Here is a 22,580-nt window from a genome sequence, read left to right on the forward strand (position 1 = left end):
TCCAAATTTGATTATTTTCTCAGGCACATGGATCATGGCTTTCCCCTATATCCCCCCCCCCCCCCAATATGCAATTGCTATTTTAATTCATTTCCTATAATAAATTTGAAGATTAGGATTGTTATGTCCCTGGTCCCTTGTGGACCAGATTTATGCCTCCTAGCATGACCATCACTTTTCTTTCCACGTCAGACTCCTTGTTTGAGGGAACATTAATGCTATGGTTCAGCTATATGATGATTGTTAAGTGTTCTTGCATGGCAAGACCACTTACTGTTATCTCACATATATATTCTTATTATTATAGTCAAATTTACCACCCTAACTCCTCCCACAGTTTTTACACTACATAGACAGTAATATACCGAAACGTGCGGGTTGTTCCCGATTGGTGTGCTATTACTTTATGGAACGTTTCGCCGAATGGTTCACGAAATATCGGCGTTTTGTGGTGAAATTGGTCCCATAGGAATGAATGGCAGAATGTTCAAAACTAGAGTGGGAGCTGACAAAAGCTAGAGTGTGAGCTGAAAAATCGGGACATGATTTCTAAACTGCCATCACTCCCTCATTTTCAAGCCCACCTACACAAATCATATATCAAAACGTTCAGCTTTCCCTGCTGCCACTAAAAATGTCCACAGCTAAGCCATAGTCCTGATAGTTTTTACAATATGACCATTTGCTTGCAACTCACGCCGCCCATTGACATTCATTGAAACTGCACTCTAGCCACCTCAAATTTGAAGGGCAATTTCTAAACTGACACTGTGCCTTCATTTTTAATATTTCAGAGACATACTATGCATCAAAATGTAAGTCTGGGTCTTGTGATTCTCACAATATAAAGCTCTTCAGTGTAGGATTTATAATTTTTAAGCTACGACCGTTTGAAGATGGCAACCGCCAGTGAAGTGAGCAAGTTGGAGCAGTTTGTTTTTAACCGCTCTTCTCTGCCCTTGCTGTAGAGTGAGTTGCCATAGGAACCCAGGTGTGTGAGCAGGCAGCAGAGTGACAAGCCACTCCACCTAGTTACTCCGCCCACTCCAGTTGTAGACTACTGGTGGAGGCAAGAACACTTCACACAATTTCCCCAGAAATTGTAGCTTTTCTAGTTTCATTTGCTATTGTTAGCTACATCGAAGGACTATTTATATAGTATATTTTTTTTATATTTTTGTTATGATGACCTGAGAAACTACTATTGTTTTATTTGATGCATTTTCTACTATTGAATCTTGTTATTTCAATCAAAATCATGAAATATAAAAAGTATTTTTCCATTCAACAGGTGGAGCTTTAGGCCTATATTACTAGGTTAATGTTAACTGCTTTGCTTAAAAAGTAATTTTAGAGAACTCAGACGTCTAATGTCAAATTACAACTTATTACAACTTACCCTCCCTCCTTGCACTATATCTGTTAGACAGAGAGAAAGTCTGAAAACAAATAACTCTTGCTGGATCTCTGTGTCATTAGAAAACTTATAATACACTGTAGTATCAGTGTCATGTGTTTTTGTAAAATACATTTTTTATACAAACTGGAAAAAAAAATGTTTAAAAACATATTAACTTAAAAAATGTTAAATAAAATTGACACAAAACCATCATAAAAATTGTATAAAAATTAACATGGTAAACTGTATATCTCCTTACATTTGTACCATCTGAAATGGTTAGTAGTGCATTTCCTTCTTGGCTGGCTGTGGAATGCATTTCTTTTGTTTCTGTATTAACTTGTACCTCGGGACTAATCTGAAAATAAACAGTTGCTTTTTTATTACTTAATAAGACTGCTCCACAAGAAAACACCTCAGAAAAAAAATCCTGTGTCTTGATCTTTGGATTAGCAGGAACATAAAATGGCTAGTGTGCACTGCGAGCTCACAGTTCAGAATGAATTCACCCGACTCCAGTAAGCAGCATCTCTTTCTTCAGCCGTTTTGGGATTATGTTCTTACCGAGTTTGGTGACATTGTGAATTCCCCATTTTTCCCAGTCTTACTGGCATTTTCTGGATACCTGTGCTTCAGTTTTCCTTTTGCTATTATTGACATACTGGGAAACCAATGCCCCCTTCTGTATCAATACAAAATTCAGAAGAAGAAATGTCCAACAGTAGAGATGATGATTCTTTGTGTCTGGAAGGCTGTGTACAATCATGTGATTTATGTTTTCCCAGCTGTGTTTCTTAATTGGTTGTGGATGCCCCCATGGCCTTTACCAGTGAATGCGCCAACTGTATGTTGTCTCCTTGGAGAGGTGTTGGGATGCCTACTTCTGTTTGACTTTCAATATTATATATGGCATGTTGTGCATCATAAGAACCATTGGCTATACAAGAAGGTTCATTGTGTCCACCATAGATATGTTGCCCCATTTTCATGGTCAAGTCAGAATCTTAGTGGCTATGAGCTCATGGCTGTTGGCTTTTGGAGTAGCCAGAATCCCATCAGGTTAGGCTGTCACCCTCTGACGTCATGGACATGTAACCTGCTTAGCATATGGATGTCTGTAGATGACCATACAGGCTACAATTTTCCCTGGTCACTTTCACAAGTTGTGCCCTGCGGTTTATATGGAGGGGGGCTGGCTCATGACCTGCATCACCAGAGACCAGACACTAACTTTGCCCCATTTTTTGGACACTGGGACCTAATTTGTGGAACGTCCTGTTCTATGATAGGAAGCATTTAATGTGCAAATTTGATTTTTAAAGACACTTTTCACACTGCAAACTGCCAGACTGAAGAAAAGCTGAACAGGAGATTTTCCACCCAATGGCAAGAACAGGTATAAAGTTCTCACACTTTAGAAAACTTCTAAACATTTATTTTTCATCAGTCCATAAGTGTACAACAGAAGTAACAAGATTTTTTTTGTTAAACTTTTTTCCTTGTATCTGGTTCCTTTTTTAAATGAACCTACCCTCTATGTTAAATACGGTATATGTAATAACATGCAATGTGTGTTAACTCATAGCAAATCAATGTGTCTATTTGTCTGTCTACCTATCTATATCAGTAATTTAAGAGAATAGAAAAACCTAACTAGTTTTCATAATAAATGCGTCAATTCTCGAAAGTGTATAGGGAAAAACTAAAATGAATTGTATATTTATAAGCAAACTTAAGTAGACAGTTGTCTCTTATAATTTAAATGTATTTTGGTTTCTGCTATGACATGATTTCAAATAAGAATATATAAGTGAATGCAGTTTAGGATTACATTCAAATACACATCTTTTTGCTGTACATTATTACATACTCCTTTCCATATTTTCTGTATAATAATTTCTGTAAAGTGACAATTTTTTTTGTGTGATAGCGAAATGATCTGGTTATTAAATCAAAAATCTGCAAGTATTGTAATGTTAATCCTAAATGGTACAAAAATCTGTATTTTCCGTGGCCAGTTTACTTGCTGTATAATTGTATTTTTTTCCAGTACATCTGTAGAAACCACTTATCAGCTCTGTATACTAAAAAGCACATAGCATCACCTATCATTCATTTTTCTTTGGCTGTAACCGAAAGCCGCTGTTTGTTAACTGTGGTCCCTTTAAAGCAGTCACATTATCCTCCTGGAGCCAGGCTGTGTTGTCAGGGAGCTAGAAAGGGTCTGAATTGTTGGGTTTGTGAAAGCTGCTGAATGGGAGGGGGAGTCGGCTCAGCGCCATCCAAATGAATAATAAAAAGGAAGATCCAATGCAGCTTTGCCTTGAAGATTATAGCTAAGCAGGTGCTGATGATGGAAGTGTTATCCTGTCTGTCCCATGTTCTGGACACATACCACCACAGCAGACCACTTCTTCAACCATTGTGGGACCACCTGAAGAGCCAATATTCTGAAACTATGAGGTCTCCACTCTTCCCTGTAGTCTTTACTGTGTCTTGCTACGTTATCTTTTGCATCCCCTACCTGATCTTCAACATCATGGGCAGAAGGTGGCCCTTTATTCACAAGTATAAGATCCAGCAAGACAGGAATCCAACTGGACCAATGATTTTCCATTGCCTTGGAGTGACTTTGTACAACCACCTGTTCTTCATTTTCCCAGCTGCTGTCGCCCAGTGGTATTGGAGACCTCCATGTCCTCTGCCAGAAGAGGCTCCAAGCATTTTGGATATTGCATTTGGTGTGATGGGCAGCCTTCTTCTTTTTGATTTTCAGTACTTCATTTGGCACATGATCCACCACAGAAATCGATGGCTATATAAGACATTCCATGCAATTCATCATGAATATATGGCACCATTTGCCTTAGCTACCCAGTGTCTTGGTGGGTGGGAACTGGTGACTGTTGGATTCTGGACCACAATAAATCCTATTATCTTTAGATGTCACCTTCTTACAACATGGATATTCATGGTATTCCATGTATATGTCTCTGTGGAGGATCACTGCGGGTATGATTTTCCTTGGTCCACATCACGTCTAATGCCACTTGGTATCTACGGAGGGCCAATAAAACATGATGTGCATCATCAAAAACCTATGAGCAACTATGCTCCTCACTTCACACACTGGGACAAAATCTTTGGCACGCATGCAGACTTCGCCTCTGTCAAGGGTATACTGGAGCTTGATACCCCTAATAAAACCTGTTGTGCCAGCACAGAAGAGGATAGTCTATATGATGAAAGTGTCCCTCCAACAGACAGAGTTGCTGAAGAAAGGAACTTTTAAAGTACTGAACCAGCTAAAATTGTTGCACATCTCCCCATTTTAATTCTGTGCCTATTGTTACTTTTTCAAAGAATATTGATTCTGAATTACGCTTACAATGCAAACAGAGAAGATGTTATATTTTCTCCCAAATCATGATTTATGGTAAAATACATGTATGATATGAAAAAACCCAGACGTGCCCACAAATATCTATGGTAAGACACATAATGAGTTTGCTCAGTGAGCCTATAATGTGAGAAACTGTTGGCAGAGGTACCACAAAACAGAATCATGTTTATGTGTCAGGTATGGGCATGTAGTATATGCAGCATGTTTGATACCTCAAACATTTTCTAGGTATCCTTACACAATTAAATAGGGGTCTATTAATCAATGTTTTCATCCAAGATTTACACAACCTTTACCCACGATTCACTGATTTTTCTAATTAAATCTTATGTAGAAAATGAAGGATCCTTAGGTTAACATTGGGTGAATCTTGTATGAAAACATTAATAAATAGGCAACATATCTCATTAACAATAGAAACATTTTATGAGTGCTATTCATACGTGCCAACTCTCAAAAATATTCTGCTGAATAAAAATGTGCTCTCATATCATCCTAGTAACAATGGCACTATCCTCCATTACATATGTGATTTTTGCTAGACCAACCAACCAACCATGCCAACCAACAAGCAGCTTGCAGAGCTTGCAGTGCAGACGGTAACTAACACCATAAAAGCATACCTACATTGTAGTGCCGTGTAAAAAGCATTTAACAATAAAAGGTAATAAATGTGATAGCATGCATTACCTTTTTAATTGTATATAAGCTTGTAGGTGTAGTCATGTCAGAAAAGGAGTACATGTAAAATCTAGATGTACAAGAAATCCTCCTATACTGCTTCTGCAAATATATTGTGATTATTACTAACTGCAAAAGTCTTTCTATCACTGTGCATTCTATGTTATTTCATATTATACCTGCAACAGGTTATTGGGACTCATCTGCAACCTTCCCATTTTGTTGTCTGTGGCACACATTAAGCAAATAAAAGGGGATATTCCACCAATAAATGTGACATAAACCTTTACAGATGTAGTGTTTTATCTCGAAAGTGAAACAGAATATCATTTCCCTCCCCCACTGCACATATCATATATCGCAGAAGGCAGCTTCTTCTGTTCGCAGCAGAAAACGTTGCCAATTCCTGAGCAATGTTACCAATGCATTAATAAGCTGGGTACAAGGAAACTATTATGACTTTTGGCCAATTTTATTGTTATACATTTTGAAAGTTTACAAACAGATGTTTTATATGATATTTTTAATTATTTGTATACAATATTTATTTTACAAATAAACGTTGAACACAGGGTGCTCTCACTGATTCTGCAGAGCATTTGGACTTTCTAAAGTGAAAGCCCAACACTGCATGCTGGAAAATTAACTGTTTTGGGCTAACTAAAAACCCATAAGGGCCCTTTCAACAGAGCAAATATGGAAGTGATATGTCCCTCCTTTGATTTATTCATCTTGTTGTGTAATATAAGCCCATGTTACTCAGTTTCATCAAACCATGGACTAGTCACAACATAGTAGTAAAGTTAGCTTGGTTAAAAAAAAAAGTGGTAAGAATCCAAAAGCTCCACCTGCTATTATCCAAATAAACAAGGTTTAGTTTGTGTTTTTACTCCTGACCATTATATTTAAAAATATAAAGTAGGTGTACCTCAGAAAAGATACATGGTTTAGACCAAAGAGGCTAGCAAATTTACAGGTATTAATTAAAGTAGAACTATAGGCAAAACTTTTTTTTTCATTTTGGATAGAGTAATGGAGGGCTAACATCCTATCAGTTTATTTTTGCCATCTATGTTCCATTGTGGAGATTATCTTTTACTTCCTGTTCCACAGCCAAAACAGGAAGTGAGAGATAGTACCCACAAATTAGGGAATTCCTTGGGAACCCCCAGGTCCCCACAACTAGTGTCCCCATTGGACACCACAACTAGTGTCCCCAGTGTCCCCTCTATTACTTTTCTGAGGACAACCCAAAATTTGGGGTTTTCTTTACCGTCACTTTTGATGATAATGGTAAACAGGACAAATAGAGAGGGTGAGTCTCCCTAATGGGGGTACAGACAGCAGTAAATACACAACAAGTGTTCTAATCCCTCTTCACTCTATACAAAACTAAAAAGTTTTTCCTTTAGTTATACTTTATCTATTAATTCAAAATAGTTTCTAAAGCTTGAATGGAGCATGGTAGCTTCACAGAACATTGCAAACTATGTTTACCACTGATGGGCATAGAATGGAAAAGGATTTATGCCCATAAAAATAGTTTTAGACCCATGCTAATAGCAATCACTACTGTCCTTTACAGCCCTATGCTGTAGTGCCTTCTATCTAGTGACCATCTCTGCCAGAAATAATGGGGTGTTATCTGAATTCTTTGTACATGTGGCTCCACTAATTGATTTCACCTCCCTCCAGTCTTTTCCCAATTCAGCAAACAACAAATTTGCTGAACTCACCAACATAATTCATGTCCAAGCACCAGAGCTGATAAATACACTCCTGTACCCACTTAACTGCTCAGGTTCTTCTACAGATGGATGTAGGTGATGAGCAGTGAAAAAGGGAAATTCCCTTTAGACCCGGTTCACATTTGTCTGGTGCATTAATGCACATTATGGCTTGCATTTTTTAATGGGCTGCTAATGCACCTCAGCAGTAATGAAGAAAAGAGATGTTCTGTAGTCCTGGGATGACAATGTTTCTCCTTCATTGATAAAATGCAGTGACTGAGCTTTGCCATCCTAGGACAGGAAGTGTGTTACTAGAATAGCTAGTTAAAGGAAAAACATTATAAAATATGTGGGTAAGAAAGAGGCCATCATGATGATATGTATCCAACAAACATGTAAATGTGACCATATATGGGCAATAAATAAATTATTGTAGTAATATATGAGCAAAAATGGGTATTCAAGTCATTATATGGACAAACAAACAGGCAATAGTGGTAATACATGGGCATTAAACCAAAGTCATTGCATAACATGAGCAATATAAAAACAATGTTGTATATGTGGGAAGAAACAGACACTTGTAACAATATATGGCCAAAAATAATATGTGGGCAATATAAACCATTGCAGCAATACACAGAAAGGGCAGCCCAATCTTCAGTAATTTATATTAATCACTGAAATTACAATGGACTCCTATGGTTCGTTTACACTGTATTTCCATGACAGACAAGATTGATGGATATAAGGAAATCCATTGTTTTATAAAGGTCTGTCTACACCAATGGATTTTTGCTGGTGTGGATTGCAAAAATTCCTCTAGGTCTTTTTGTTTGTTAACCTGCTGTATTTCATTCAAGTCAATTTAAGGGGTATTTTACATGCTAAATAAAACAGGCTCAGAATTGCATTCAAACATGCATGTATTTAGGCACAATAGACATGCGAATATGCCCTTAGGCTGACCATACATTATAAAATTTTGTTGCACAACTTTCCTTCAGAATTATTTAAAAAAATATAATATGAGGTCAAACCTAAACACTTTCAATTTGTATGCAATCAGGCAAGACCTTGCAACACATAGTTGAAGGTAAATCTACAGGAAATTGAACAAGAAAATTGCATAATGTATGGCCAGCTTTACCGTGTAAAGAGCAGCAGGGAGAGCCAGCCCTGCCTTCATGACCCAAAGGACTAATTGACTAAATTGATAACAGTACATAACATATCAGCCCCATTCCCTTTTTGAAACAGCTCTGGAAGAATGCTTATTTATCCCAGCACTATTTATTTTAACCTTTTGACAACAGGGCTATAGCCGAATGACAGCTACAGCGTGGTTGTCCAGTTCTGGGAGGGCGTCATATGACATCCTCCCAGAATGCACCCTCCCGCGCACCCCCAGCGATCTCCGTAATCACTGTATCCCACCGACACAGCTGATCACATGATGGGATAAAAGGCCAAGCACAGTGGCCTTTTACCACGTGATCAGCCATGTCCAACGACACAGCAGATCACCAGTAAATGCAGTTGCTGGTTATCGGCTGCAATTTCCTCACGCTGTCACAGCATGAAGAAAGTACTACTGATAACCGGCAATTGTTAGAGGACGGATCGGCACCGATCATCAGGGCACTGATGATGAGTGCCCAGCAGTGCCATCAGTCAGTGCTTCCTATCAGTGCCCATCATTGTTGCATATCAGTGCAACAGCATCAATGCCACCTTCTCCGTGCCAGCTCATCAGTGCCACCTATCCGTGCCACCGCAGTGCTGCTTATCAGTGCCCATCAGTGCTGCCTATCAGTGCAGCCTCATCAATGCACACCAGTGAATGAGAAAAATTACCTGTTTGCAAAAAATGTATAATTGAAACAAAGAAAAACTTTTTTTTTCCAAATTTTTTGCTGTTTTTTTGTTTATAGCGCAAAAAATAAAACACCCAGCAGCAATTATATATCAACAAACAAAAGTTCTATTTGTGTGAAAAAAATGATAAAAATTTCATATGGGTACAGTGTTGTATGACTGCGCAATTGTCATTCAAAGTGCAACAGCGCTGAAAGCTGAAAATTGGCCTGGTCAGGTAGGGGGTATAAGTGCCTGGTAGGCAAGTGGTTAAATGCTACAGAGAGTCTGTGGGTCTCAGCGGGTGTTTAGGTTGGAACCAACAGCTGTCACTGACAGCATCCAGGACTAAGCACAGTAGTTGAGACAATCAGGTCCTGCACTTCTGATGCTTCCATGGATCACTCCATACAAGCAGGGCACTGCCATGGGGGACTTATAACAAAATACACTACAACATGGAGAGGGTCCTTTTAATGTAAATTTGAAGGGGGCATAGAAAAAAAACACTAGTTCTTTAAATTACATGCTTTTGAGATGCCTTTAAGTTGTTAGTGGTGTTACAGAACTGTATGATTTTCAAGGACAGTATCAGTGACACCGTATTCAAGCTTCACATACTTTCATATGTGAAAGTATGTGTATTTGATTATTTTCCTCACTGGCAATAAGCCTCAATTGAACAGTGGAGGTAGCAGCCACAACACATCTCAAAGCTCTTAAAAGAGAAGTGCTAGATTCCAACAAAATAAACCTACATACTCACCTAGGTGGATGCAGCATAGATCCAATGCTGCATCCGTCCCCCGCCAGCTCTACACCAAGAACTAAGTGAACAAAGATCGCTGATCGCTCAGTTCTCGGATCCGCTCTATACACACAGTGGTGACTGTCAGTCTCCGGTCTCTGCGCTGCCCCTCCAGTGCTTACTGGAGCACTGGGCTGGGGAGGGGGTGGGAGCGGCTGGCTCAGGCTCTCATTATTGTCGGGATCCATGCAGAGCCTGGACAGTTTCTGTGACTCTAAATCTGAGTCACAGAAGTGCAGAATTAAGAGCACTCATGTGACCCATAGGAGAAGTATGGCCAAAAGAGCTTTGGCCATACTTCTCCTTTAAAAACTGAACCTAAAGTCCTCAGGTTTGTACAAATCGGCCAGGAGTAAAAAAAATGTAATAGTATTGTTTAAATAAATGTAAAAACAGAGTGCATAATAACAAACCCACACATTTCTCAAACCCCCCATTCATCCATGTATCCCCAGTTATTCCAAAAAAATTCAAAATTGCCGCAAATATTGCACAGTGGCTGGATAGTATGTAAGAAAAATGAGGCAGGTTTTATAATGAAATAAACATTATGGTGTCCTCTTATCAAGCAGTGGTAAATTACCGCTGCTCAGTTCTCCAGCATTCTCAGAGAACACAGTTCTCCTGTGAATGCCTTTTATGAAGCGGTGTAGATCAGTTCTCCAAACGAAGGGAGAACGATCTACAAACGCTGGAAAATGGCTGCTTTTACTATAATTTCGCAAGATTACAGTAAGAGATCAGTCAAACACCGTTTACTAAGCAGAGGTAAATTATCGCTGCTTTGTTTGCGGTTCCTCCGATTCTCCAGCTTGGGCTGGAGAATCTGCAGGGAGAACACAGATTGCCAGTGAAGGGCTGACATCGCTCCTTCACTGGCAGTCTGTGTGCTGAAATGATCATGTTCTCCACTGATCATCTCTGTTTCCTAAACCACAAATGATCGGAGATCAGCAACAATCCTCAGGATCGACGCTGATCTCTGTTTCATAAAAGGACACCTAAGTGTATTATCTCAGAGACAATAGCTAAAAATATTTCTGAGTGCCGGAGAACTGGAAAAGAATACAGACAATGCAGATAACATACAAGATTTGCCTACAGCAAACATTAGAAATTTGGCAATGGCCGAAAACTGAGTGGTATGTGTAGCTGGCCAGCTAAGACCGGTCCTCGGTTGCTAATATGGTTCACATATATGTGTATACCAAACCTGCCAATAACCTCAGTACAGTATATATGTGCATATGTTAAAGCCAAAAGCAGAATCATTGCTGTAATTTATGTCTTTGAATGTTATATGACATTTATATAATCATTGTGTTAGCAGAAGCAGAAAAGGAAAATATGCCTTTAAGAGTTAGTACTTAGGTAGGCCAATCACAGCCAGCCTCACACTGTACAGAGCCTTAACCAATCCCAGCCAGTTTCACATTTATGCCTGTGTAAAACTCCCTGCTAGATTGTTCTAGAGACACTTGCTCATCAGACAGAAGAGGAAACAGACAAGTTCCAGTCAGAGAAGCTTTATGGAGGCAGAGAAGGCCAAATAGGTATTTAATGCACTTGTGTGTTTCTCTGTTGTTTAGCAGGTAGATCTGTATGTAAAAACTGTTGTTTGTGTTTACTTGTAGTTCCACTGAACCTATCGAAATAATCTAACGAGATAAGTAATCGAATCTAGCGAAATATACAGAACAAAATAAGTTATCAATATAATCCACTGATTTAAACCACTGTAATATGAAAGAAATAAGTCACTGTAAGATAAACGAAACAAGCCATTGTAAGCAGTGGTATATGAAGAAGATTGAAGTTATTAAAGAAGTTAAGTAAAGTATTCGGTGTGCTCTTTAAACCTACTGCATCCATAGAGCGGCATTGGAGGAATTACAGAGTAAAGTCAGTCTAATCAAACAAAGAAACAGCAATTGCATAATTTTTCTGATGCCACAGCGCACAAGGCACTACAAGTGTTGCGCCTGCCACAGTATGAACGTGTGAGCCTGCAGCTCCTCTCAGGCCTGTGAATTTTTTGCATTTTTGGGGGGAAACCTGTTTAACCATATGGGCAAATCTAGCACCACCTGTTCTCAGAAACTAGGGGGACCGCCACCACACTTGTCAGTGCAATCGATCCAAGCTTACTTTGGGATAATCTCAGGACTGCCACTGCAGGATGAAGCCAAGATGGCACAGACTCACTCACAACAGCCTCCTACCGGAACTCTGGTACTGGAAGCGGTCTCTGTCTATTCCTCCCTAGACCCGCAGCATCTCCAGCAACATTTATAGATGTCTGCTACATGGCAGGAAGCAGCCGATCCGTTCCAGCTGTCACCATTCAGCTTGGTGACTAAGCCCTTGAGCACTGACTATGAGTAGGGTAGGCAGCCACCGTAGACTGATCTTCTGGGTGACCTGATTAACCTGCATCAGATAAGCTCTCCATCAACACCTATGGTGAAGGACTGGTGGAGACTCTGCTCTCCTTAAGCCACCCACTTGATCCATTCTTGGTACACCAAGACTCGGCATCTCCCCATGGCCAACATTCTCCTCGCTCAAGCTCAGTGCCCACAGACCAAGTGGCAGGTTCCTGCCTTCGCCCCGAACTCCCCTAACCCTCAGAGGGCTCCTGAGATGTCAGCTTGACCCACGGCAGCCACTGCCTTTTCTCTTCATCTCCAGTGTCCCTCCAGAGTCTCTCTTCAATGTGGTTTCAGTCCGGCTGCCCAGCTTACAGTATCTTTGCCAGCCACAAGCATGGTACAAACCCAGGGACTCCCCTCCTTCCACCAGAAGACCTGTTTTGCTCTCTCAGGTGTTGCATCTATTCTCTTTGCAGAGGAACATACAGCATGGCAGGAACAATGACATTCCCTACCTAGTAAGGAAGATCTTTAACAACTTATTATGGATGTTAAGGAGACTTGCCGCAATGAGGTGAAAGCCCTTCAAACGTATTTCCACCATCTTGCCAACCGAGTGGACGAAGACTTACAATCTATGAAACTAGCAGTTCATTTGAGTGCAGTCACAGCAAGTTGATGACCGCCATATCCTTCGTGACATGCAGAGGCACTTGGAGGATTTATCCATGCCTCTATCCTCTGAAGACGCTGTTTACAGTAAAACGCATAAGGGTAGGGCCACGTGACGCTATTATGCACGCTGGCGGAATCTGGTAATGCTCATCGTTTGTTATATGCTTTTGATTGTCTTTTTTATTGTAAGTACATTGCCGTATTAAAAGCCCTTGGTCTTAACATACTGCACTATGGAGGTCCCTTCTTGAGTAACTCCTCTGTGCTGAGCACACTTACACAGGATCGTATCCAAATGGAACAGCATGCCTGAATATTTTGTGCTGTGGGACAGCAAGGTGCTTCATGATCTCTATGCGGGATCAGTGTCTCAGGTAAGGAGTACACCTTACATGTGGATGGTATGATTTCCTGGCACCCGCTATTTCTGCAGCACTGAATGCTCTACATCTTACACTTTGAAGTGTGTCTTCTTTTCCTTAGGGATTTTCCATCCTGATTTTGAACTGTTCACCAGGATACTTATTCATCTGTATGGACATTTTGCACATTTCATTGCTTTGTTCATCTTCAACTTTGTTTGCAATATTTATGTTTGTTCATTTGACCACTTCAATAACGGGCACCTTTACCCTGTTCCTGCCCAGTCCAATTTTCAGCTTTCAGCGTTGTGGCACTTTGAATGTCAATTGCGCGGTCATGCAACACTGTACCCATATGAAATTTTTATCATTTTTTTTTCACAAAAATAGAGCTTTCTTTTGGTGGTATTTAATCACCACTAAGTTTTTTATTTTTTGCTAAATAAAACAAAAAACACCTGAAACTTTTGAAAAATAAACACACTTTTCTTTGTTTCTGTTATAACATTTTGCAAATAAATAACATTTCTTCATAAATTTAGGTCAAAATGTATTCTGCTATATTTCTTTGGTGAAAATAATAATAATTTAATTTGTATTTTTTTTTAAATGTTTCTATAATTTTTTTTATTTTTTATTAAATTTTTTCCTTTTTTTACTATTTTATTTTTCAGCACACTGTGACCAAAGCAATACAATGTTACCATAGTAACATTGAACTATTCTGGGCAAGTGTTCAGGTTTTTTTTTTTTAACACATTATGATTGCTAATACCAATGTATTTCATTGATATTTTCAATCATTGTAACTGAATGAAACTGATTCATTCAGTCTTTTATTATGATTAGCTGTGATTGGGCAACGCTGATCACATGATACAGATGGGCTGTGATTGGCCCTGTCTGTATCAGGTGACTGCCTTGACCAGTCACAGCTAAGAACATAATTGTATACAATAGATGGCATGACAGGAAGCCATCCATTGTATGCAATTGACATGTGATCTGCTGTAATTGGTCACAGCAGTCACATGACACTGGCAACGGGCCGGTGTAGTGATATGTCATCGTCTTTGTCCCATGGACACAGCCGGTGACAGATCGCGCTGCTGCGCGGCCCCGCGAGCAGCTCATTTTGACAGGACGTCATATTGCTCCCAGTCACAACGTGGAGTGTCCTGCCCGGCCGGCAATCTGCTATAGGCTGGATGGGAAGGTGTTAACTTTTGTCCATATGTACATTTTTCCATCTGTACACATATACACTTCTTTAATGATTTTTCTGTTTTGAGAGTGGAGTACTGGGTTATATCACATACACCTTGTAAGTTTGTGGAGTGTTTTTTTTACATATTTAGGCATCTAGCTTATTATTATACACACATTTGTTCATCTGTACAGATATATACTCTCCTAGGTTTATTATTTGTTTTAGTATTTATTTGTTTATTTATATTTTATTTGAAAATTGATTTCTGGTGTTTTGACACAACCTTATTTCTTATTTTTTATATTTATTATTGCATATATTAAGCTCAAATGATGTATTTTCTCTATAATCAATATGGTTTGATATTGTATGCACACTTGCACTTTGGATTTTTTTAAGAGACAGCGCACCCCTTTTTTTTTAAGTACTTGGAGGATTTAGATAATGACCACCGTAACAACATGAAAGTGCGAGGCCTCCCAGAGGCAACTGATTCAGCAGACCTGAAAGATATCCTCCAAAGCTTGTTTAATGGCTTGTTGGGGGAGCCATCATCACATCACATTGAAACGGATAGAGCCCAATCGGGCCCTGAAACCTAAGGGTCCCCCATCCAGGCCCCAAGATGTCATTTGGAGAATCTACTCTTACACATTTTAGCAGGATATTATGAGAAAAACCCAGGTGGTTCAAACAATTCTTCATGCGAGGACTCCAGCCCAATTGGTTCCAGATCTTTCTTGGATAACCCTCCAAAAGCAGAGATAACTTCACCCACTTCTACTCACTCTTCATAAAGCCAATATAATTTATTGCTGGGGCTTCCCATTCAATCTTTCAGCCACCCTCAATAGCAAAATGACAGTTTTGCGAGTCCCAGTAGACCTACACACTTTTTGTGATATTCTGAACATACCTTTACCTAACTTCCCAGGGTGGGACCTTCTTTGCCCTCCTCCAGCTCCACTGGTCCTGTGGCAGATGGTCTCCCCAAAAAAGCATCCATATACGTCTGACTCTCCTTGCAAGAACCCTAAAATGAACCTGCATGAGGGACAGTCATAGTATCTCCTTCAGTTTACCTGCTTAGATGGACTTGTTACCCCAGAGAAATCTGTCCCTTTTTCGGTCTTGGTTCCTGCAAACCTTAGGTTACTTATGGTTGCGTAGGATACTATAGTGCTACTCTTATTGACTACTTCTACATAGTCCCCTTTTTGCTTACCCCAGTGGCCCATTATACTCCTTCCTATCTTCTCTCCATTCTCCCTTCTTTTCCTTCCCCTCCCCCTCTTCCCCCCTCTTCACACATTTAGGGCTCCCTCTGCCTATAATCCTGGGATCTTTGTGCAGACACCCTAATAAAGTCTATTTGCTACAAACTGCTGCAGCTGAGGATGTACAAACCCAAGGGTTTGGAGAGTTGAAACGTTCCCATTTCCTTCTTCCCACCACCAACACCCCAATTGGCTGTTACTTTTGCCAAGGTTGATATGGTGCAGGCAGAGGCTGCAGACCACAGCAGTGCTGACAGCGGCAGATATGCTAAAAAAGGCTCACATTGCAGAGCTCTGTACACTGGCCCTGTGGAAAGCAGTGATTTGTACCTTTGGGGCAATCACCAGATAGATTAGGACAGTTGCTTTGTCCAGTCCTGTCTTCAAGCTGCCCCTGCGCCTGGACAAAATCCTCTCTTGCTGCTGTTCTGCCTTTCCTTCTGAACTTTCCTCCTCTCCAATCAGTGGCACCCATAGAAGTCTGCCACCCCATCATTCACTCCCACCACATTGCTGGCGCCCACTTGGCAGCAAGCTGCAGCTTCTGGAACATCATTGCCTCCTGCTGCTTCCTGCCTGATTTCCCCTCCCTCTGTGATCCTGATCCTATCTTCCTCATCCTCAATATATGAAATAAGGATTATTGCACATGACAAAGGTCATCCTCCTGCAGCAAGTCAGTGACCGTGTGATGAAATAATTTTGTAAAATTCTTACTGCCAGATTGCAAGCGTTTGGTGGGTTTAGCTGAAGAGGAAGAAGTAGGCAGGCATGAAAACTGACTGCTCTGCACCTGGGAGGAGAAAGAAGGAGAGGTCTATGTTAGCTACTCAACTCCTTCCTCTGTGTGCTGTGGCTGTATACCACGGCTACTCTAAAATAGAATGGAAAGCAGGGGCGGACTGACAACTCATGGGGCCCCCAGGCAATAGGAGATCATGGGGCCCCTGTGCCCTTGCCCACACTCAAAGCACACCCAAAAAAGTCTATAAAAGGTACCAGGGTCATTTCATGGGGCCCCCTACTGACCCCAGGCCCTCGGGCAGTGCCCGAGTGCTCGAATGGTCAGTCCGCCCCTGATGGAAAGGCATGCTTGGCTTAAAGATGTGGCTCCCCAACCACAGCTTTGTCCTAATAAATATGACAAGCGAGCGCTTCGTGTAATTAAGCAGCTATCATAAGGATAAGCCCCTTGGTCCTTTAAAACGTAAATGATATAAAATGCAGCGCTAAAATGATGATATATAATAAAAGTGATTAGTGATAAGATCAAGCGCCAAATAGAGCGCTATAAAGTGACAATGGTATATCGTCAAGGATATGACGAATAAAGTGACATATAAACGTATGACATAAACATGGAAATGAACAATAGTGCTAAAGCAAATAACAAATAGTGTAACAATATTCCGGTGTCTCTGGATACAGGTCGTCCTCACAAGTAACGCATGGAAATTACGTGCTCTTGACTTCCGTGGTAAGGAAAATGAGGTATGCTTGCACTCACCGGAGGCACAATATTAATGCACATGTAATGTAATATCCGGAAAGGCACTGATGGTCATCAAGGAACTGGTAGGAATAAGGGGCTCCACTGGTACACCGCGCACACAGGAAAGAATCCAAACCTCTCAGCTAGGACCCTCACAGCATACAGGAACTGCTCCTTTGCTTCACTTACACCAGGTATCCAATATGTCAGGAACGGTAGGTATTCACCTTGAATGACTCAAAAATTATAGCCACTAAACAAGAATTGCTGTAACGGTATCAAAATCTCCTCCTCGCTGTTCATCCTTCTCTGCTGAGTTGTCTTCTAACCAGCACAATTACTGCATCTTCTCAGGGTTCAACAATCCAGCTGGGGGCTAACTGGGACTGTGCCCGACTGTATTCCTTCTGACCCTGCTTTGCTTGTCAGGCACTCAGCTTCACCACTGACACCCGCCTGGGTATTTGGCTCAGTATGCTTTGCTTAATTTTCCCATACCGGGCCTGTTGGCTCATCAGCAGAAGTTGGCTTCCTAATTGTTCTTGTTGGCCACTAGAACAATTGCTCAGGCCTGGAAAGGCCTGTCTGTCCCTCTTCAGGGGGTGCGGGACCTTATGACCACTCTGATGCTCAATGAACAGATGTTGAGTATCCGTAATGACTCCCAATGAAAATTTTTGTAAAATATGGGAGCCGTGGTTGACATATGCTTTTCCCACGTGTCCCCTGGCTAGTCAGGGTTTATGATGTTGTACGGTATTGGCGTTCCCAGATCCCTGCTTCTGGTCTTGTTTTCTTCTTCCTTCTTTACTCTTATTTCTTCTTTATTTCCTGTTTTATTCTGTGAGGCAGTAGATACTTGCCTTTGGCTGGAATTTTTGTTGGTGTTTTATCACTGTAACACCAGCAATGCCCCTCTTGTATTGCTGGTGTTACAGCACTGTTCTCTTTATTTTTTATGTGCCATTGATAGCCCCTGCATGAGAGTGTCTTTTGCTCTAGTCCTTCTTTGGTAAATTGTTTAACCTCCCTGGCAGTCTAATTATGTCAATATTTTTGAATGTCAAAGCGGTACATTGTTTTGCATGGAAATTTGTTGTTTTATATTGTAGGCCTGTAATTCTTAGGAATAACTCACTTAAATCTGTCTAAACAAGAGTCTAGTATACATCCCGGGTATGATAAAGATTGAAACACGAAATCATAAATTATAATATAATAAATAATTATAAAAAATAATAATATAATAATAATACATTTAATTCAATAATGTAACCAAACCAAAAACACTGAAATTTGAAATAGAGCACCAAGTTCGCACATCACTGAGCTCAGTTGCAGAATTGTCGGAGGACACGGTCGGAGGACACGGCGGGAGGACATCGGGGGATCGCAGGACAATGACTACAGTGTAATCCAAGAGTGGTTTGGGGTTACTGCTTTTGGTACTGTAAATTAACCCTGAGCCACACTCGGGATTACCGCCAGGGAGGTTAAAAAAGTTAATAAAAATCATTAAAATACAAAAAAAGGACTGTGGGATTGTGGGATATGTAGTTTGTTCACCAGAAATGTGAGCTCTCACATTACAGACAATTGTAATTGTTTCCTGGGTACAGCTACTGACTGTACTCTTAAGAATCAGCAGACTGATATCTTGCCCTGATTTGTCTGTGTAGCACTAATCTCTTGAGGCTGCTGTGTTTCTGGGTCCCCCTAAGCTTCATACAGCCAGGCAAAACTCATGTTCCACACTTGCATCCACAGTCAGTGAATAGTCCATGAGCTTGGTTTGTGTTATTTTATTAGGGGAAATAATTTGGATGGGGTAATAGGGATTATGGGACTCTACCAGCCCTCTTGACTGCTCTGAAGATATCCCAGGACAAGGATAAAGGATTAAGCACAACACTGTGCTTTGGAAGTTTGCTACATGAGGCAGTCTCTCCCCTTGTGAATCCCTGGGTGTGCTGATGTACTCACCCTGTCCTCCTTACTCACACTGCTCCCAGGCAAAGATCCTGTTCATACCGTGATGCTGAATGGATCTTCCTGAGCGAGCCCAGCCTGGAAGCCAAGCTCCCCTTGGACCTAAGGGACCCCTCACAGTCCTACAACAGCCTCCTCAGAACTCCATCTTCCACCTGACTTTCCTGCTAGCATGGCTTTCCCATATTTATGTGCTAGCTGTGCCATAATACCAGGGACTCCAAACCTGGGATTGGCCAGACTCCCATAAACATGCAGCTTTAGGTCTCCAGCCCTCCTACCCACTGGTTTCTGGAAGCTTCAATGGTCCCCCAGAACCAGGACGAGGCGATAGAGTTCCAACCTGCTGAGTCACCCAGCCTGACCTGCAGTAACCTGACCTAATTACAGAATCACACAGTCATACCATAATAAATTTACCTACACTAACGCTAGTAGCACTACATCTGGGTGCTACATCTGGCATTGTGAGGTTAGATTCTTTTTCTTATTAGCTTTTTAGAGCAGTGGAGCAGTCAATATTTTTTTCTATTCAGAGTGTGTACAGCCAGGATATGATGGGTCTGGAAGGGCCATTCCCCAGGCATGCTTTTTTCGAGGGGATGGGCATTCTTGCAAAATTGTGAGTTTTATGTGGATTACTCACATAGTATTGTAAGCCACCAGGGAATAGAGCCATAGCGTGTTTAGAGATTTAGGTCTGATTTATCTATCTTAACTATCTATCTGATTTATCTATCTTGTTTTTTTACGAACAGTCCTGCTATTAAAGGGCGTTTGGGAGACCATTGTCTAATACATTCAGTGGTGTTTTCGGGTGAGAGGTCTTGGATTTCCCTTAGGGGGGTGAAGGGGCAGTCTAAGGTAGTGATATCCTTCTTTTTGTGCCAGGGTGAAAACTCTTTGGGCTTCATGTACACAGAGAGTTGGCTTTTCTCTTACGGATACCAGAACTTCTAGCAGGAGAAAGGCTGCTTAAAATACATGGCTAAAGCCGCGTATTGCACACATATTTATTTTTTGTAAAATTATTTTTGAGTTTTAACAGTTGGTACAGCCATCAAGACAGTAACAAAAACCGCCCAAGGCGGGAATACAGCAGACAACAGGAAAAATTCCCAAAAATAGTTAACAACAAAGATTGCCTCATCTAACATGCACAGCTAAAGGCCACCAAAGGGGGCGTGGCTAGGCGCATGGAGCCGTAGGCTGCTTTCCTGCACAGCTCCCGGCCCGGGCTCATTACCCTCTCCCTGGTGATCTTCATCCCCTCATATAGGCAAAAGCCAGCACCAGACCCCCAGGAGAACAACAGGGGGCCGGTCCGGCGGTGATTTGGACCGATTCTTCACCCGGAACTCGGGTGCTCCGTCCAGCAAAATGGCATCGGCCTCTCCTCCCTCCTCGTCCCCCTTGGACATGAGACCTCGTGCGGACGTTCAGGTAAGCCCTGGGGGAGCCTATTCTCCACCAGGGGGTTCTGTTCACAGATCACAAGGGTCCCGGAGCCCTTCCCCAGCATCCCTCTGCTCTGAGGATGGTTGGGATCTGCAGTCCCACATACGTTGTCTGCATTCTTACATCAAATCTTTACCTACAAAGGCGGATTTTGAACTTTGTGTGAAACATATTGAAAATACCTACAGACAAGAAATCTCTGATCTTAAGCAAGATATCTGTGTGTGTATGGAAGAGATTGAAAGTACTGCTGACGGCCTATGTAACGTCTTACAATCCCATGCAGAGACTCTTAACTCCCATACGGTCATAATACAACAACTTATGTACCAACAAGATGACATTGAGAACAGGAACCGCTGTAATAATATAATGATATGGATCCGGAGCATACCAGAGTCCGTTGCATCTAAGGAATTAGTCGCAGCGGTTACCGCCATTTTCAATCAATTATTGCAGCAACCTAAAGATGCCTATATTGAGCTGGACCGGGTACATTGCACGCTGGACCCCAGGAACCCTGATCCATCTTTTGTTTGTGATAGCTTATGCAGGGTCTACTATTTCAAGGTCAAAGATGCCATTATGCGCGCAGCCAGCACTCAGCATACCATCTTATTTAATGAAGTAATGAAGTGCCAGTGATGCTCCTCCCTGACCTCTCCCACCAGACTTAAATCATGCGCAGGTCCCGGTGACCTCTCACTCAGCTGTTACAAGAAAGGCATATTCGTTACCAGTGGCGGCTCCCTTTCCAAATCAGAGCTTCACAGAATGGCAAATCTGCACAGTTCCGCACCCTCAGGGACTTACCCACATTTCTCGGCACTTTTGAACTGTCCCATGTGTCCCTCCCAGACTGGCCCTTCCAACTCCCGACTCCCAGCCTTCCATTTCCCCCATCCTGGCAGCGGTCCGATCGGAAGTAGAAGAAGCGTTCCAGATCCTCCTCCCAGAAGATCCCGGAGGGCTGATCTCCTATCAGGGACTTACCCACATTTCTCGGCACGTTTGAACTGTCCCATGTGTCCCTCCCGGACTGGCCCTTCCAACTCCCGACTCCCAGCCTTCCATTTCCCCCATCCTGGCAGCGGTCCGATCGGAAGTAGAAGAAGCGTTCCAGATCCTCCTCCCAGAAGATCCCGGAGGGCTGATCTCCTATCCGCGAAAATTTGGAGGTCTCTCCCATTCTCCTTTTTCTCAAAGTTTCTAAGTCCCCGGACCTTTACATATGGTATATGGTCCTGGGAAATCTTGCTGGTTTTTTGCTCTTCATTTTATTGAATGCACACTGTTTGTTATTCTCGTTTTAGTAGGTGATTTGTATTTGTGCCTGTCTCCTTTTATGGCCTGGGACTGTGGCTTGAGGTTGGTTCCCGAGTCCCGCCACTGATGTTTCCCGGGGTGTGCAGGGCCGTCTTCGGCCATAGTCACATGGGCTTTGGGCCTTCCCCGTCTGACCCCTCCACACCTTTTTTTCTTTTTTTAGGTGGGGTATATTTCCCCCTTGGTAACGGGTTATGTTCACTTGACAGGGGAGATGGCTTATTATTAATCTTTTTTTTTTTATTATCTGTTTGAGGGTTTACTGAACACATTTTGTATAGGGGGTTCATTCTTACATTAGAGTGACCTCCCTCATGGTCTATGTTTCCCTGCGGGAGGCCTGGGTCGGGTCTGGATACATGCGCCTCTTTCTTTGTCTCACAGTCCTTTCTTGATTACCTAATTTCATCCTCTCTTGGTTGTTTCTTATGGTCAGACCATGCCCCAATCCACCTTACGGTTCATGACCGGCCAATGTCTTCGTGTCACTTTTTCGTGGCGCTTGAACGATACTCTGCTCAAAGACTGCTTATGTGTCGCG

The 22,580-nt window shown here is 41.7% G+C and overlaps 2 protein-coding genes across 2 annotated transcripts; both read left to right on the top strand.

The window, feature by feature from the left end:
• The first annotated feature begins 1,898 nt into the window (after window positions 1-1,898).
• On the top strand, window positions 1,899-3,503 carry LOC149443760 (cholesterol 25-hydroxylase-like protein 1, member 1). Its single transcript, XM_089655285.1, has one exon. The coding sequence runs from the start codon at window positions 1,899-1,901 to the stop codon at window positions 2,697-2,699; it is 801 nt and encodes a 266-aa protein (XP_089511411.1). The 3' UTR covers window positions 2,700-3,503.
• A 167-nt stretch (window positions 3,504-3,670) lies between these two features.
• On the top strand, window positions 3,671-5,772 carry LOC149443761 (cholesterol 25-hydroxylase-like protein 1, member 2). The gene has a single exon (XM_089655284.1). The coding sequence runs from the start codon at window positions 3,750-3,752 to the stop codon at window positions 4,689-4,691; it is 942 nt and encodes a 313-aa protein (XP_089511410.1). The 5' UTR covers window positions 3,671-3,749; the 3' UTR covers window positions 4,692-5,772.
• The last annotated feature ends 16,808 nt before the right edge of the window (window positions 5,773-22,580 follow it).

Source organism: Staurois parvus, unplaced genomic scaffold (genome assembly GCF_062004578.1).
Source record: "Staurois parvus isolate SC_StPar_1 unplaced genomic scaffold, SC_StPar_1.0 ptg000832l, whole genome shotgun sequence".
Classification (NCBI taxonomy): domain Eukaryota; kingdom Metazoa; phylum Chordata; class Amphibia; order Anura; family Ranidae; genus Staurois; species Staurois parvus.